Raw genomic sequence first — 15,605 nt, forward strand, 5'->3', positions numbered from 1 at the left:
TTATTCTGTGTCGGTGAACAAATTAAACAATTTTCAATCATTAGATTAGAAGGGTTAACGACATTGACCTGTTTCGAGCGCATACGCGCAATGTTCCGTTTTGTTTTTAAAAACACTGATATAGAAGTAACGATATATAAAGAACAATGTTTTACGGAAGACGAAAAAAATCAAATAATTAAGGAGTATCATGACACATTAATAGGGGGGCACCAAGGTACTTCCCGTACAATAAAAAGATTAAAAATGAAATATCAATGGAGAAATTTAAAACAAGATGTAAAAAATTACATTAAAAAATGCATTATTTGTCAGGGAAACAAATCGGGTAAAAAAACAAAACAACCTATGTTAATTACTTCTACCGTAACTACTACGTTTCATAAAATATGTTTAGACATAGTAGGACCATTACCCGTAACAAGTTCAGGTAACTCGTATATTTTAACTATACAGGATGAATTGTCGCGTTATGGCGTAGCCATAGCGTTAGCCTCCACAGACGCAACGACAGTAGCACAAGCATTCGTAGAATGTTTTATATGTATCTATGGTATACCAGTTACTATTCTAACAGATTGTGGTACCAATTTCTTATCAAATTTGTTTAAAGACGTTTGTAAATTATTGAAAATTGAAAAAACTAAAACAACTCCGTGGCATCCCCAATCAAATGGTTATTTGGAACGATCACATTTAACTTTGAAAACGTACTTACGCAGTTTCGTAGACAAAGATAATAATTGGGACGCGTTAATTAGTTATACTATGTTTTGCTATAATACCACGGTGCATACTTCAACAAATTATACTCCATACGAGTTAGTTTTCGGAAAAAAAACAATAATTCCGACACGTTTTTTTCAAACGACTGAACCACAATATAATTATGATAACTACGCGTTAGATTTAAAAAGAATAATGCAGAAAACACATAAGATAGCAAGGGAAAATCTAATAAAAAAGAAAAATTCCAATAAGCAATATTATGACCAAAACGCAAACATATTAGAATTACACGTAGGAGATAAAGTGTTACTAAAAGAACAGAACAAGAAAAACGCATTATGTTCTAATTGGTCAGGGCCATACGAGGTGATAATGATTCACGACAATGAAAATATAACAATAAAGAAAGGGAGGAAGGACTACAGGATCCACATTAATAATACAAAAAAATATTTCGAGACTGATTTATGAACACTTCAGGTGTCACAACATATTTATATATATATAGCTGTAGGATCCTCCAAGTTTTTTTTATTTGTTATAAGTAATCATAGTCATTTCGGCGTAGGGAAATTGGCGCTCCCATCACCCGGTACTAAAGTATCGCAATAGCCCCTTGCTGGTGGAAAGTTCCAGGCGAACGATTCCAGCAAGGAGAGGGGAGAAATCCCCCGACCCGTTGGGCCCTCCATTAATGGGGGTTTGGCGTGAGGCTAACCACCTCACACAGGAAAAAAAATATGGGTTCCAGAACAACACAAAACCAAGCCTCGGATGAAAAATTATTTGGATAAGTTTAATCTCGGAACCTGGAATGTGCGATCGCTGTACATAGAGGGCGCACTAACAGTTGTAGAAGCTAATTTAGAACGATATGGAATTGCAATAGCAGCAATTCAAGAAGTTAGATGGACAGAAGAAGGAAATTTAAAATCAAAGAAACCTACTATCTTTTATAGTGGTGGACAAAGACATGAGCGAGGAGTAGGATTTATTGTTAGCAATGAATACTTACCATACATAAAAAGATTTGAGCCGTATAATGACAGACTATGTTTTATCCAAGTTGAATGTAAACATATGACTTTAATACTGATAAATGGCTATGCACCTACAGAAGACAAGCAACAAGACGAGAAAGAAGCTTTTTATGAAGACCTGAACACGATATTCGAATCAATTGCCAAAAGCCAACCGAAGATTATCCTTGGAGATTTCAACGCTAAAATAGGAAAAGAAGAAATGTCTAGACCAACAATAGGAACAGAAAGCCTCCACACTCATTCTAATGAAAATGGAAACCGACTAATTAACTTTGCAATCTCTAAAGCACTAAGGATAAGTAGCATGTGTTTCCCACACAAAAACATCCATAAAGAAACATGGGTCTCACCCGGAGGTAGTACCAAAAACCAAATTGATCATATCATGACAGATATTAAGATAAACAATATTATAGAAGATGTCAGGAGCCATCGTGGAGTGTCTGCTCAGTCAGATCACTTCTTAGTTAAAGCTAAAATACAAATTGAACTACCTCGTAAATGGAGAAAAAGAATAATAATAGAAGAAAAAGTTGATATAGATAACATAAGAAACTCTGAAATGTTAAAAGAATACAAAAATAAACTAAAGAACAAATTAAAGGACGGAATAGAGGCAGAAAATATTGAAACCCGTTGGAAAAAATTAGAGGGAATAATAAAAACAACTGCTTTGGAACACCTAGGAAAAAAGAAAAAAGTACAAAAGCATAAATGGTTTAACGATAAGTGTCAAAGCGCAATTGAAGAAAGAGATAAAGCGAGATCATTGATGCTTACAAACCCAAACACAGAAAACAATAACAATTTTTCCCAGAAGCTTAGAGAAGCTAAACGTATAATAAGAAGGGAAAAACGATTATGGGAAAAAGAAAGAATAAAACAGATTGAAGACAACAGGACGAACCGAAACTCTTCTTCAAACAAACAAAAAAATTAAAAACGGGGTATAACCCCAGAACAGAAATAATGAAAGAAGAAAATGGAGAACTTGTAACAGAAGGAGAAGAAATTGCAAAACAGTTTGGAAAAGTGTTCGAGGAACTACTCAACCCACAAACGCACCAAGACCATACGCAAATTGAGTACTATACAGCAGAATCTGAAGACGTAGAACCAACGGACGACGAAGTTAGATTGACCATAAACACACTTAAAAACAATAAATCGCCAGGTGAAGATGGCTTAGCTTCAGAACTCTTAAAATATGGTCGTGAGGAACTAATAAGAGAAGTAGGGAAATTAATCAGAGATGTATGGCATAAACAAGAAATACCAAAAGAATGGCAACTAGCAATAATATGTCCAATTTATGAAAAGGGAGACAGATCAAGATACCAAAATTACCGAGGAATATCGTTGCTAAATACAATGTACAAAGTATTGTCAGGTCTCATACTAAACAGAATAAAACCTTACATAAAAGATATCATTGGGGACTACCAATGTGGTTTTATGAGTGGTAAATCCACCATAGATCACATTTTCACTGTTAAACAACTAGTTGAGAAACATTATGAATTCGACAATGATCTACATCTACTATTTATTGACTATAAACAGGCTTATGATTCAATTAATAGAGAAGTACTATGGGACACACTTATAACCTTTGGGATACCAGCTAAGATAGTGAAAATGATCAAATTATGTATGAATAAAACCAGATGTAAAGTGAGATTCAATCAGCATATATCAGATGAATTTGAAGTTAAGACTGGACTTCGACAGGGAGATGCCCTATCCCCAATACTCTTTAATATAGCCTTAGAAATGGTAGTTAGAAAAACTCAGAAAAAATATGGTGGGGTAAACTTGGAAGAGAACAGAAGACAATGCGGAGTACTAGCGTACGCAGATGATATTATCATATTGGGATCAGACAGTCAAGAAGTCAAAGCAGGAACCAAAGAACTAATAATAAACAGCAAAGACATTGGGTTACAAATAAACGAAGGGAAAACCAAATATATGGTAATATCTAGGCGAGAAAATCACAAGGAAAATTTAGAAGTTGAGAATTATAAATTTGAAAGAGTACAAAATTTCAAATACCTGGGTGTTACAATAAATAACAAAAATAATAATCACGATGAAATTAAAATAAGACTAACTGCAGCAAATAAATGCTATTACGGAGTAACGAGCATACTAAAATCAAAACAGGTATCACTCAAGTCAAAAATTACAATATACAAGGTAATTATCAGACCAGTCCTTCTATATGCGTGTGAAACATGGCCAACGACTAAAGGAGACGAAGACAAATTAGCAATACTCGAAAGAAGAATATTTGGGCCAAAAATAAATAACATGACACAACAATATGAGAAAAGAAACAATATAGAAATACAACAGTTATATAAAGAGCCAGACATAGTAGCAGTATTAAAAAATAGGAGAATGGCATGGGCCGGTCATGTATGGAGGTCAAATGGTCTTATGAAAGAAGTTTTAAAATGGAAACCCCAGGGGAAAAGACCACTTGGCAGACCGAAACAAAGGTGAAGAACTTAGCAGAGATCGGAATACGAGATGGAGAAACAATAGCACAAGACAGAGACAGATGGAAGCAAGTTTGTGTTGCGGTAATGGGCCTCAATGGCCTTTAAAAACCGAAGAAGAAGAAGAAGAATCATAGTCATATCATTATCATTAGTATTAATTAGTAAATGGGTTTTTGTTTTAGAAATATAATTATTCTAAGTCACATGTCTGTTGTTTTGTTATAGTACAAATAAAAACAGCAAGTTCGTTATTATGGATTTCGAATTCGGAATGCTTGACAGAACAAACATTGTACTAATTTCGGGTGCTTTGTCTAACAGTTTGGACCGTTATAGGACAATCAAAATTGAAGGGAGACCTCTATACTTACAAAAAGTAGACAAGTCAAAGCTATGGGGGAAAATGATGTATTAAGAGCAATTAAAGAAATCTGTAGAATTTTCAAAGATAAAGAAGAACTGTTATTTCCGGTTTTAAGACAAATGCGAAAAAGCATAAATACGGGAAACAGCAATCTAAACGTTAAATGCATTAAGAGATATTTAGAGATGAACCAAACTAAACCGATTATTGTATTCTGGAATGGAAGTACAGATAAAGAAATAATGGAACGTTTAGGTCTGGGAAATTACCCTATGTTAGAGATAACTAGTTATGACGATAGGAATAATCAATTTTTTTATTTACAACTAAAAAACATAAGGACTAAACAAGTAATTGTTTCCGAAGAAATAGGGCACGTCGAGAAAAGAGGGAGGTTACTTAATTTAACGGAAACGCACAACCAAATATGTAAAAAAATCATGCGATAACATACGCGCATGACCCTTGTACCGACGTGACCATTACTAAATGCTTGTTTGATAAATTGTTCCGCGTATGTAATAAAAAACAAATTAATATCGTAAGTTATTTATAAAAGGAAAAAACCGATTATAATTATATATTAACCCTTTCAGTACTTATTTTAAAAAGTTAAAAAAAAAAAATTTTTTTCTTCATTTTATCTCTATATACACTCTATTGATAGTACTTACCAAATTTAAAGGTGATCCGACTATGGAGGAGGGATTTATGGAGTTGGTTCCTGTAAGACCCATTGGTACTCAATGGTTATTAAACGAATACACACCTAATACAAATAATAATCTGATGTTTTACTGTATTTTTTTATTTTATAATTATATTAAATTATATTAAACACATTCTATTAATATAAATAATAAATTTGACAATTATGAATTCTTATATTTTTAATTATAAATGATAATCAGTAAAACAATTTTTTTTATGAACTACAAAACACAAATGTACGTTGCATTTTTTACAGTACACATGAGTTTTCGCACCGCAACCTTCTTTTTTACAACGTAATTTATTGTTATTATACATTGGTAAGTGCCCAATTAAATCTTTTCGTGTTTCTTCATGTGGTAATGGCTCTTTTTTTTTCTTTTTTGTTTGTGGTGAATTTTTCGGAGTACTGCTACTTGGTCTTCCTCTACTTTTTGTCACTGCAGAACTGCCGAGGTTAATTAAATTATCAGCTAGTCGAAGTTTAAAATTCAGTAAATCCATTCTATCTTTTTTTTTAATTTTAAATATATCACAGTCCTTCAAATATTCCAACCACGAATTGCAGCAAGCCATATCAATGGCATGAAACATCATACGGAGAGTCCATTTCTTTGACTTTATAAAAATTCTATAATACGCAATTAATTGATCGATTTTGTCGACCCCTCCCATGCTTTTATTATACATTTTGATGACTTCAGGTTGTTCTATATCTAAATATTGCTTAGTTTTTTTATCCCATCTTTTCACTTTTTCAACTTCCCCGGAAGCAATAAAGTTCGAACACATATAAACTGGCTTGTTATCATACCACTTTACTAAGCATATAGTATCTTCCTTATTTCGTATTTCATCAGTTGTACCTCGACCTTTCGATGCCATCCACTTATCGTTCAAAAAAGGTGGCTTACTAAACCTATTTACACGAATTGTAGATGCTGCGTAAATTTTTTTATGAAGCAATATTTCGAATAAATTATATCCCGCAAAAAAATTATCAAAATACAAACAATGTTTGTTTTTTTCCAAATCTTGTGTCAGAGTTAATACGACACTTCCGCCCATCCCAACTTGTTTTTGTATTTGAGGAGGAATACCAAATTTAGTGGCGGATCCTTGATAAAGTAAAAAATCGTAAATAGTTCCACTTGATCCACACATAACATATATTTTTACTCCCCACGGGTTTGGCTTTCCTTTGCAGTACTGTTTTATATTTAATTTTCCTGTGAATGGAACAATTTGTTCGTCGATTGAAATATTACGCTCGACAATTAATTGCTTACATCTCTTTCTAACACAGTCATACATAGGTCTAACTTTTTTAAATCGATCTTTATTGTCATTTGACAATGTTAAATTATCAACAACATGAAAATTTGTTCTTAGCGAGAAAAATCGATTAACTGTCATATATTGGCTAAAGTTGGATAAACCTAAAGTAGTGTCCCAATACATTCGTACCCTAGGGTATTTTAAGCAACCCATACGAATATGAAGAGCAATAAATGTTTTGATTTCCCATATATCAGTAGGTTTATTCCACGATGATCCATTTTGAATTGCATACCTGTTAGTCATTTCTACCATTTTTTCAATTTCTGCGTCATTGAAATAACGATTAAAATACACCAAAGGAGCTTGAATCTCATAGTAATCGGATACGTCAGGTAAAATGTCATTTAAGATGGGTTTATTACTATTAGAAAAAGGCAATCTTTCCCATTTAATCTCGTGTTTAGAAGATAGTTGAATATTTACCAAATTATTATTCAGTGATTCAGTATTGATTATTTCTGGCATATAATCATTGTACTCATCCAGAAAATTTGCTGCGTCATCTGTATTCAAATACTCGTAGTCCAAATCATTATTATTATTTTGTTTTTCTAAATCGGCCATGAGATCTTCAAATTCTTCGATCGGAAAATGTCCTACAATAGTAGGAAAAAATGTTATAAAAAAATATTTTAGTATTATGCCTATCAACTTATCCATTACCTTCATTTCGATTACTGCTTGACTCATAGTCATCTTCGTCAGAATCAAAGTATGGGCAATCGGAATTATTTCCATCAAGTAGTTCACTAATTTCATAATCTTTTAGATTTGACATGTTCACAACAATTTATTTATATTATACGTTCAGTACAAATAATAATTCGTCGAAAGAATAATCGCATAATACTTCACAACAATTTATTAATTATATTATACGTTACGTTCAGTACAAATAATAATATTCGTCGAACGCATAATCGCATAATACTGATAGTGATTAGTTATATAATCGGGTTTACACATCTATATTTAGTCTCATAATTTATTGTTTATAAAAATAATTTTATTACAATATAGTACCTTTGGGTCTTCCAAGACCCAAAACATTTTTATGCGATATCAGAACAATCTAGTGACCAAATTGAACAAACAATATAAATATTTAATCATTAAATACGTGAGAAAAAGGCTGTATTTTTTTTCAGCACATGCCATCTATCAGTGAACTATAAAATGTTGTCAAATATGACTAAGCCAAGAAATTTACTGTGGATTATTTATAATGGTTTTTAATTGATTATAATGTGTTTTAATCAATATCTATTATTATCAAAATTCATTTTATTGGTAATACAAACCTTCTATATTATGATAACTTAAACTATTTTCCCTTATCATACTTTAGAGGAAAATTATGATGTATGATAGGGAATGGGTCTTGCAAGACCCAACAGTACTGAAAGGGTTAAGAAAAATATTTAATTTAATTTTATCTATAATGTACACCATTTCAGAATAACGGTTGTATTATTGGTTGCTTGTTGTTCCATTTACGGCATCGAAAGATATACTGACGAGAGAATCTTATCACATTCCGGTTTGTTTTTCGAAAACCAAGGTCCAATAAAATTTATGACGACAAAATGGGACCTTGTGGCTTTCTATGATATCTCATCATTTCGCCAACGTATCAAATTAATTAACAATTTCATGGAGACAACCAATAGTGTGTGTGCTCTTTTTCAGGAACAAAAAATTGATCTAACAAATTGCGAAACCAATTTCGAACTAAGTAAATTATTGGTTTATACAACAGAGGAAAAGAAAAGAGTAATTTTCGAATCTATAAATCATTCTCGAATTTCAAAAAGGGGGATCCCATATAAAGCAATAGCGAGAGCAGCTCAAATTCTATTTGGGTTGTGCGATCGATTTTGTGTTCAAAGAACAAATACTGTTGTTAACCAATTAACCGATAGTAATAGTACGGAAGCTAATTTTCTAGAAAAGCAAGTTAAGTAATTAAACTCGACAGGGATGAGGGCCCAAAAGTATTAATTAATAGCAACAAAGATTTAGTTGAACTGCGAAATATGACGTCCGAAGCTAATATGAGAAACTTCTAGCGTATCATTTTATTCAAATCAATCTAATATTAGAATTATATAAAGCCGAGACCGATATATTATTCGACGTCATACAAGCAGCCAAAGTAGGATTAATACACCCAAGCTTATTAACCCCCAAAGAGTTACTAAAACAGCTTTTAAATATTAAGGTAGGAATGCCAAGTGGTACAGACTTACCCATAGATTTAAATGAAAGTAGTGTACAAGAAATGATACCCCTCTCAGACATAACGATATATTATTCAAATGACAAAATTGTTTTTATTTTAAATATACCTTTAGTATATCAATACGAATTGACACTTTTTCAGCTAATACCTTTACCAGATTGTAATAATAATAATTGTGTTTATATAAAACCTAATTATAAGTATTTAGCTGTAAGTAAATCTAAAGAAATGTATTCAGTCTATGATGAAATTGACCAAAGCCTTTGTAAACATGCCTGCGATTTCCTTTTATGTCCTGAAATTTATCCTTTACATCCTAGAAGCGGACGTCCTATATGCGAGGTGCTTTTACTACAAGAGCCAAAAGAGGTTCCAGACAGTTGCGAAATCATGCAAGTGCAGTTGCGAACAAAACTATTTCACAAATAGAAGTTCAAGAATGAATGGATCTATGCTACACCAGGAGAAACCATATTCATTACATGCGACCAAGACAAGAGAAGTACAAATCATTTCCTAGAAGGAGTAGGTATACTATCTTTAAACGAAACGTGTAAAGCCTATGCGTCACGCGACCTATTGATTCCACATAAAGTCGAAACAGATACTGAACTAATTGATTTTGTACCAAATTCTCAAATTAAATAACCTGAAGATAGATATGCTAGGTTAACGACTAATATTTTGGAAAATAAGCATATTCGAACCAACCAGATGTTCGATTTAAATATAGTCGCTAAGTCAACAACGGAAATTAAAGAAATGGTGATCAAAGATGCCAAGACAGAACAAATACGAAATAGTAAACGCAGACACGACTATTTATTATATGTAATTAGCACAATAACAATTATCTGTATTGTTCTAACTATAATAAGATGCACAGAAAAACAACCATGGTGCACAATAAGCAGTACCAGGAGATCCAGACGAAATATCGCAACAGATCCAGAAGTAGAATTATGGCATTTTCAAACTCCAGTACAAGTCGAAGAACCATACCCGACAGAACCAAACGAAGACGTTCCAGCAACTAATCGAACACAGGACCAGATCAAGGACGACATTATTCCATTACCATCCGCACCTCAGATCAAGACAAGGTATTCCGTGTACCCCACCCCGATGTGATACGGAGTATCGTCTTATAGGGGAGGAATGTAGTAAACCGACGTTTTTAGTATAAAAACGTAGTTCCGAAGTCCAGTGGCCTATAACTATATCACACCACCGAGTCGGACCACTAATGCCGTTTCCTGATTGGATTAGACACATCACGCCACTTCATAGACGTAGATCATCCGATTCTCCATCACGGCATGTCCCATATAAATATGAGTCCTCATCATAGATTTAATTAGAGTTAGTTAAGAGTCAGTTAGACTAAGTCAGTGTTGTCACTTGCTCTCCGGTAGCTAAGTATTTGTGCTTACGCTAACGAAAGCCTTTTCATTTATTGTTTTAACAAGTTAATAAACGTATCAATTGTCTTATTAATTTATTGTTAACTTATATACCTCAACTCTCCAACCTACGACGGAACGTGCATTCGTCGTAAAAGAAGCGTGCAGTAACTATCACTGGTTACTACAATGCTGTATTTTTTGGGTTTTCCTAATTTTGATGTGATGCAAACGACACGCGACGACGCCAATGCCTATTCGCCACCTATTGTTCAAGAAAACAATTGATGGTCACTGGTCAGACTATTATATAGTAATATACTAGTAAAATTTAAAAATAGTATCGAAAATATTACAAAATTAAAATCAAAATGATTCAGCTTTCTGTTCTTGTGTGAACTTTAGTCTGGACGCATTTCATAAGTGTTCCTAAATTCAGATTTTATTTCATACGTGTATTCATTCCAATTTACTCCAGTTTATTTTTATTCGAGTTTTTTTAATTGTATTTATAATATCATCATTGTACAATGGTAAGCATAATTTGTTTTTAAAATTGTAATTTTAACATAATAATTATAGGTATATTACATAATACATTATGTAGACATAAAGTAATAAAATGGTTCATTTTTTATTATTTAAATAGGTGCTTATTGCTTAAAAAAAATTAAGTGTACCTACATTTTGGATTCTGAACGGAGTGATGAATGTATTGATTTTACAATGATGTATGTTTTTTTTTTTTTTTTGTGTCTGTGTACAGCATAACTAGTCGAAATAATGCTTCAATTTCAAACTTCGTGGGTGGTTTCCGATGGAAAAGTGAATATCATTGGTGCATTATAGAGTTAAAAGGAAACATTTTCCAACAGTTTTCAAAAAAATCGAAAAAAAGAAAAAAAAAATGACAGAAAACGGGAATTTTTACGCAAATCCAGTTTTCGACCGAATCGATTTTTTTATATGGTTGTAATTCAAAAACTAATCACTGTAAATACTTGAAATTTTTACCAAATGTTTATGTTAGTGTTATCTATATACAGTTAAATTTTCAAACAATTTTGTCTTTTTTTGAGTTATTTATAGACTACTGAAATTTTCGAATTTTTTTTTGAAGTGTCGGTAAAAAAATTTTGGATGACCAAAAAAACTTGAAAATTTAATACAAGATTTCTTATGAGTTGTTCTTATTGTAGCTAAAAAAAATTAAAAATTGTTGGTCACAATTTTTTTTATAAGCGTATATAGTTAAAATTTTTACGAAATCTGTCGAAAACGCGAAAATTTGCAAGTAATTTTGAAGTTGAAAAATCATAAAATTGTTTGTGTTTTTAACTAAGGATTAAAAATACAACACTAAGTTTTTCATAGGTTTTTCTTCAAGTAGCTATAGAGAAAACTCGAAGCATCATTATAGGAAAATTGCTTGTAAGAGTTGACAATTTAATACAAGATTTTTCATAAGTTTAGCTTACAATAATTATAAAAGAACTTACATTTTGGTGTATTCAGGCGATTAAAACATAAACCACCTTTTTCACCAACCACTGGAAATTATATTCTAGGGCCTAGGCTGACAAATCTACTTCGTTCAGAATCGTTTTTCATATACAATGATACCTATCATTGCATTCAAATTTAATCTACCCTAGTCCGAGGTACACCCCACTCCCTGCTAATGTATAGCAGAACGGTAGGTACCCACTTGCCCGCTTTTTACATTATATAATTAAAATGTAAATAACCAACTAAATTATGTTTAAAATTAATTTTTACATTAGTTTAGAAGAATAAAAAGTTTTTACTGTATATTCCATAACTTTTAACTTTATAAATAAACAAAAAATCAAAAATGTTATGCTTTTAATTTCTTTAATTATAATAAATTCCATTTCCATAGGTACTGAATCAAATATTTTCTTAAAAATATAGATAAAAAAAAATCAAATTGAACAAATAGTAATTTTATTTTATTATATTACTTATTTTTATACTAAATTATTTAATAAAATAATTAAGCTTGATTTATTTTGTATTTATAAAATACCTACCTACTTCCTTGATAATTTAAAATATATATACACGTGTATATTTCAAGATACCGATACAATTAAAAAAAATTCTGTTCAAAAATACACAAAATGTATCAATGATGACATAAATGACTGGGAAATAAATAAAGAATTGACTAAACATGAGGATCTATTAAATATAGTAAAGCATGAAATTGCATTATTTAATATTGCCTGTGTCTGGAAATCAGAAATTTTAGATCAAGGAAAAAATAAAATATGACTATAACTTATAAAAATTGTAGACTTCAAGACTGTAAAAGCCGTGGAACAATTGATATACGTAGACATGAGGACATGGTAATAATTGATATTTTAATAACAATTCCAGACTACTTGTTTTTTTTATGAAAGATCATCAGGATATACTAGATGAAATTTCCAACAGTAAAGAAATAAATCCACAACTAGAAAATGTAATGTTATATACTACTCCGTGGTCAATAGCATTTAATCCATTAAATTTAATACAGTTACCAATTATCGTTCATAATGAATATCCTATCGGAAGAATATTATATTTGTTTAAAGATATATTGTCAGGTAAAAAAAAATATGGATTTATATGTACACCACCAATTAAACCTGAAGGTGGAGAATTATTCATTTACAAATGTTCAAGTACAAAAGACAAAGATTATCGCAGCGATCAGTACAGATGGTTATGTAAGGGTGATAATAAAGCCAAAAACAATCCAGTATTGAAAACATATAATGAAATACAAATAACAACAGGTAAAACAAGGTCATCATCAAAGGAATTCCGAAGGTATATATATCAAATAAAAAATACTGAAGACAATATACAGTCAATTGTAATTATTCATTACTTAGAGTCTAAGAGAGCAGCTATTGATTTACCTAATGGAATACAAAATCTTCGAGACCTTTTTTGGGGATAATGGCATCCACTAAAGAAATCATTAATAGTCAACTACGTTCAAAGGATGGACCCCAAGAAACTTATAAAACAGTTTGTGATACAGTTAAAGACAATATAAATAATAAATCTGTTGTCTTTGAAGATATTGAAATGGTTGCATGTAAATACCAAACAAGTATAAAATTTTAAATACAATGAATTAAATAAACTAGCTGTATCAAGAGATGAAATTTACAGTTAATTAGAATTGGCTAGACAAGATTTTGAAAATGTTATTCGTGTAATTGAAATTTATCCTGAAACTAATGTTATTTTTAGTGATCCATCTTTTATAGAATTGGCTAATAATTTATTAAAATGCAGCTATATGAATAAACATATTCCACAGCTTGTGTCGTATGATACAACATTTAATTTGGGAAATTTTTATGTCTCTATTTTAGTTATGCGTAGTACATACATTGTAGGAGATCCTATATTTCCAGTGCTTTTTATGATTCATGAAAAAAAGCTATTGCGGACGCACGAACCTTTTTGGGGAAGTTTTGTTAAGAAACTCATCCATTTAGATAAATATGGGCTTAATGTCCCTATTATAACTGACAGAGAAAATAGTATTGTTTCTGCAATTTTAAAATCAATTGATACTGCGGAAATTAATTTGATATTTTGTCATAACCATTTGATCCAAGATATAAAACATTGGTTAAAATCTAATAATGCTACCCAAGATGATATGAAAGTATATACACATGAAATAAAATATTTGTTAAATATTAAAAGTAAAAATGAATTTGAAAATAAATTAAATAATTACAAACTGAAATGGTCTCAACCATTTTTGAAATATTATGAGAAAAATATTGAGTTTGGTTTAAAAAACAGATGTACAGCTTTCAAAACAGATAAATTTGCAGCATTTTTCAACAAAACTCCAACCAATAACATCAGTGAGAGCTTGAATAAAATGGTGAAACAGTGGAACGACTGAAAAGAATTGCCTTTAGATGCATTAGTTCTCTCATTATATAAAATGCAAATATTTTATGTAAAAGAATTCAATCGCTGTTGCAGGAACAAGGGAGATTACCAACTTAAAGAAGCATATCAAAATAAAGTTAATGAATTAAATATTTCTACTTCAAGTACTACTGAAGACATTACAGAAATTGTAAAGAACATTAAATTAAATAGAATTGAACTTAAATCAATTATTGAAAAAAACCTACTTATAGAATGACACAAATATCAATGGCGAACTATATTTGGAAAATAAGTTAATTGATTTTTCACCACATTTGCAGGTACATATTGTACGTAATGCTTTTTCTAATAAGACACATGTTGTGAGTAAAATTGGCAAGAAATTTAAATGCACGTGCAGTAGTAAAAGTACAGGAGATTGTTACCATAGTATGGCAGTCAAATTTTTATCTACAGAAACTCAGACATCAGAAAAAGTGTTTAAATTATCAGTCTTAAAAAAAAACAACTAGAGGAGGAAGAAAAGCTTGTAGTGAGCCGGTCTTGGTGATGATGGCTCAACACGATTTAACGACGAAGTCCACTTTGTCGTCTATCTTCTTCGGAGAGCGTAAGAAATTTGTAGTAAATAAACAACTTGTTTTTTTATAAGTTTGAAAATCAAGTTATTTATTAACTGAGACAGAGTAATATAATAATATTAACGACTAGCTCGATGTGTTGTTACGTATAGAACAACGCCACCGGTCCATGCGTATTTGAGGCTTAACTATGTCTGAATCTTAATACTACCACAACCCTTTTTAAATAAAACTAATCATGGACGTAGTCCCAGAATATACGTGTGTGTCATGGTAAACCGGAACACAAGTTTCATGTTTACTAAGACACGATTATTGAATGCGTATTAGCTTTCTAAAAATTCATATAACGAGATCTATAAATAATATAAATAATATACGTATTTTAATTCTACGAATTCATATAACAAGAATATAATACTAGATCTATAAATTGGATATATGAAATTATTGCAAACAGTATCAGCTCAAAGGTAATAAAAATAAAGTAATATGGTTGGATTACTACACTCCTTCCCTTTAAGACAAAAATCACCGATTTTTGCTTTTTAATATGAAGTTTTCATTTTCGGGTATAATGGTACTGATTGTTCACCTGGGTCGTCATTGTACTGTTCCATGACTAATGGTGGTTGCGAACTTGGTGTTGTCGTAACATTTTGTTCGTTTCGAAACACTACGGAAGTACACCGGGTCATTCTTCTTCGTGCTCTGTATTGTTGTAATAAATGTGTAAAAATGT

The 15,605-nt window shown here is 31.3% G+C and overlaps 3 protein-coding genes across 3 annotated transcripts in view; 1 reads left to right on the top strand and 2 right to left on the bottom strand.

Moving 5' to 3' along the window:
• Positions 1–15,605, bottom strand: part of LOC126551575 (UPF0746 protein DDB_G0281095-like) — a 327,628-nt gene that overhangs the window by 182,412 nt on the left and 129,611 nt on the right. The gene's annotated exons all lie outside the window — the stretch shown is intronic.
• Positions 1,504–2,712, top strand: LOC114124725 (craniofacial development protein 2-like). The gene has a single exon (XM_027988073.2). It carries the CDS (start codon positions 1,504–1,506, stop codon positions 2,710–2,712), a length of 1,209 nt encoding a protein of 402 aa, XP_027843874.2.
• On the bottom strand, positions 5,353–7,473 carry LOC126552633 (piggyBac transposable element-derived protein 3-like). Its single transcript, XM_050207343.1, has 4 exons — positions 7,359–7,473; positions 6,368–7,291; positions 5,595–6,295; positions 5,353–5,412 (listed from the first exon to the last, which is right to left on the bottom strand). The coding sequence occupies exons 1-4, from the start codon at positions 7,471–7,473 to the stop codon at positions 5,353–5,355; spliced, it is 1,800 nt and encodes a 599-aa protein (XP_050063300.1).

This window comes from Aphis gossypii, chromosome X, assembly GCF_020184175.1.
Source record: "Aphis gossypii isolate Hap1 chromosome X, ASM2018417v2, whole genome shotgun sequence".
NCBI classification, from domain to species: domain Eukaryota; kingdom Metazoa; phylum Arthropoda; class Insecta; order Hemiptera; family Aphididae; genus Aphis; species Aphis gossypii.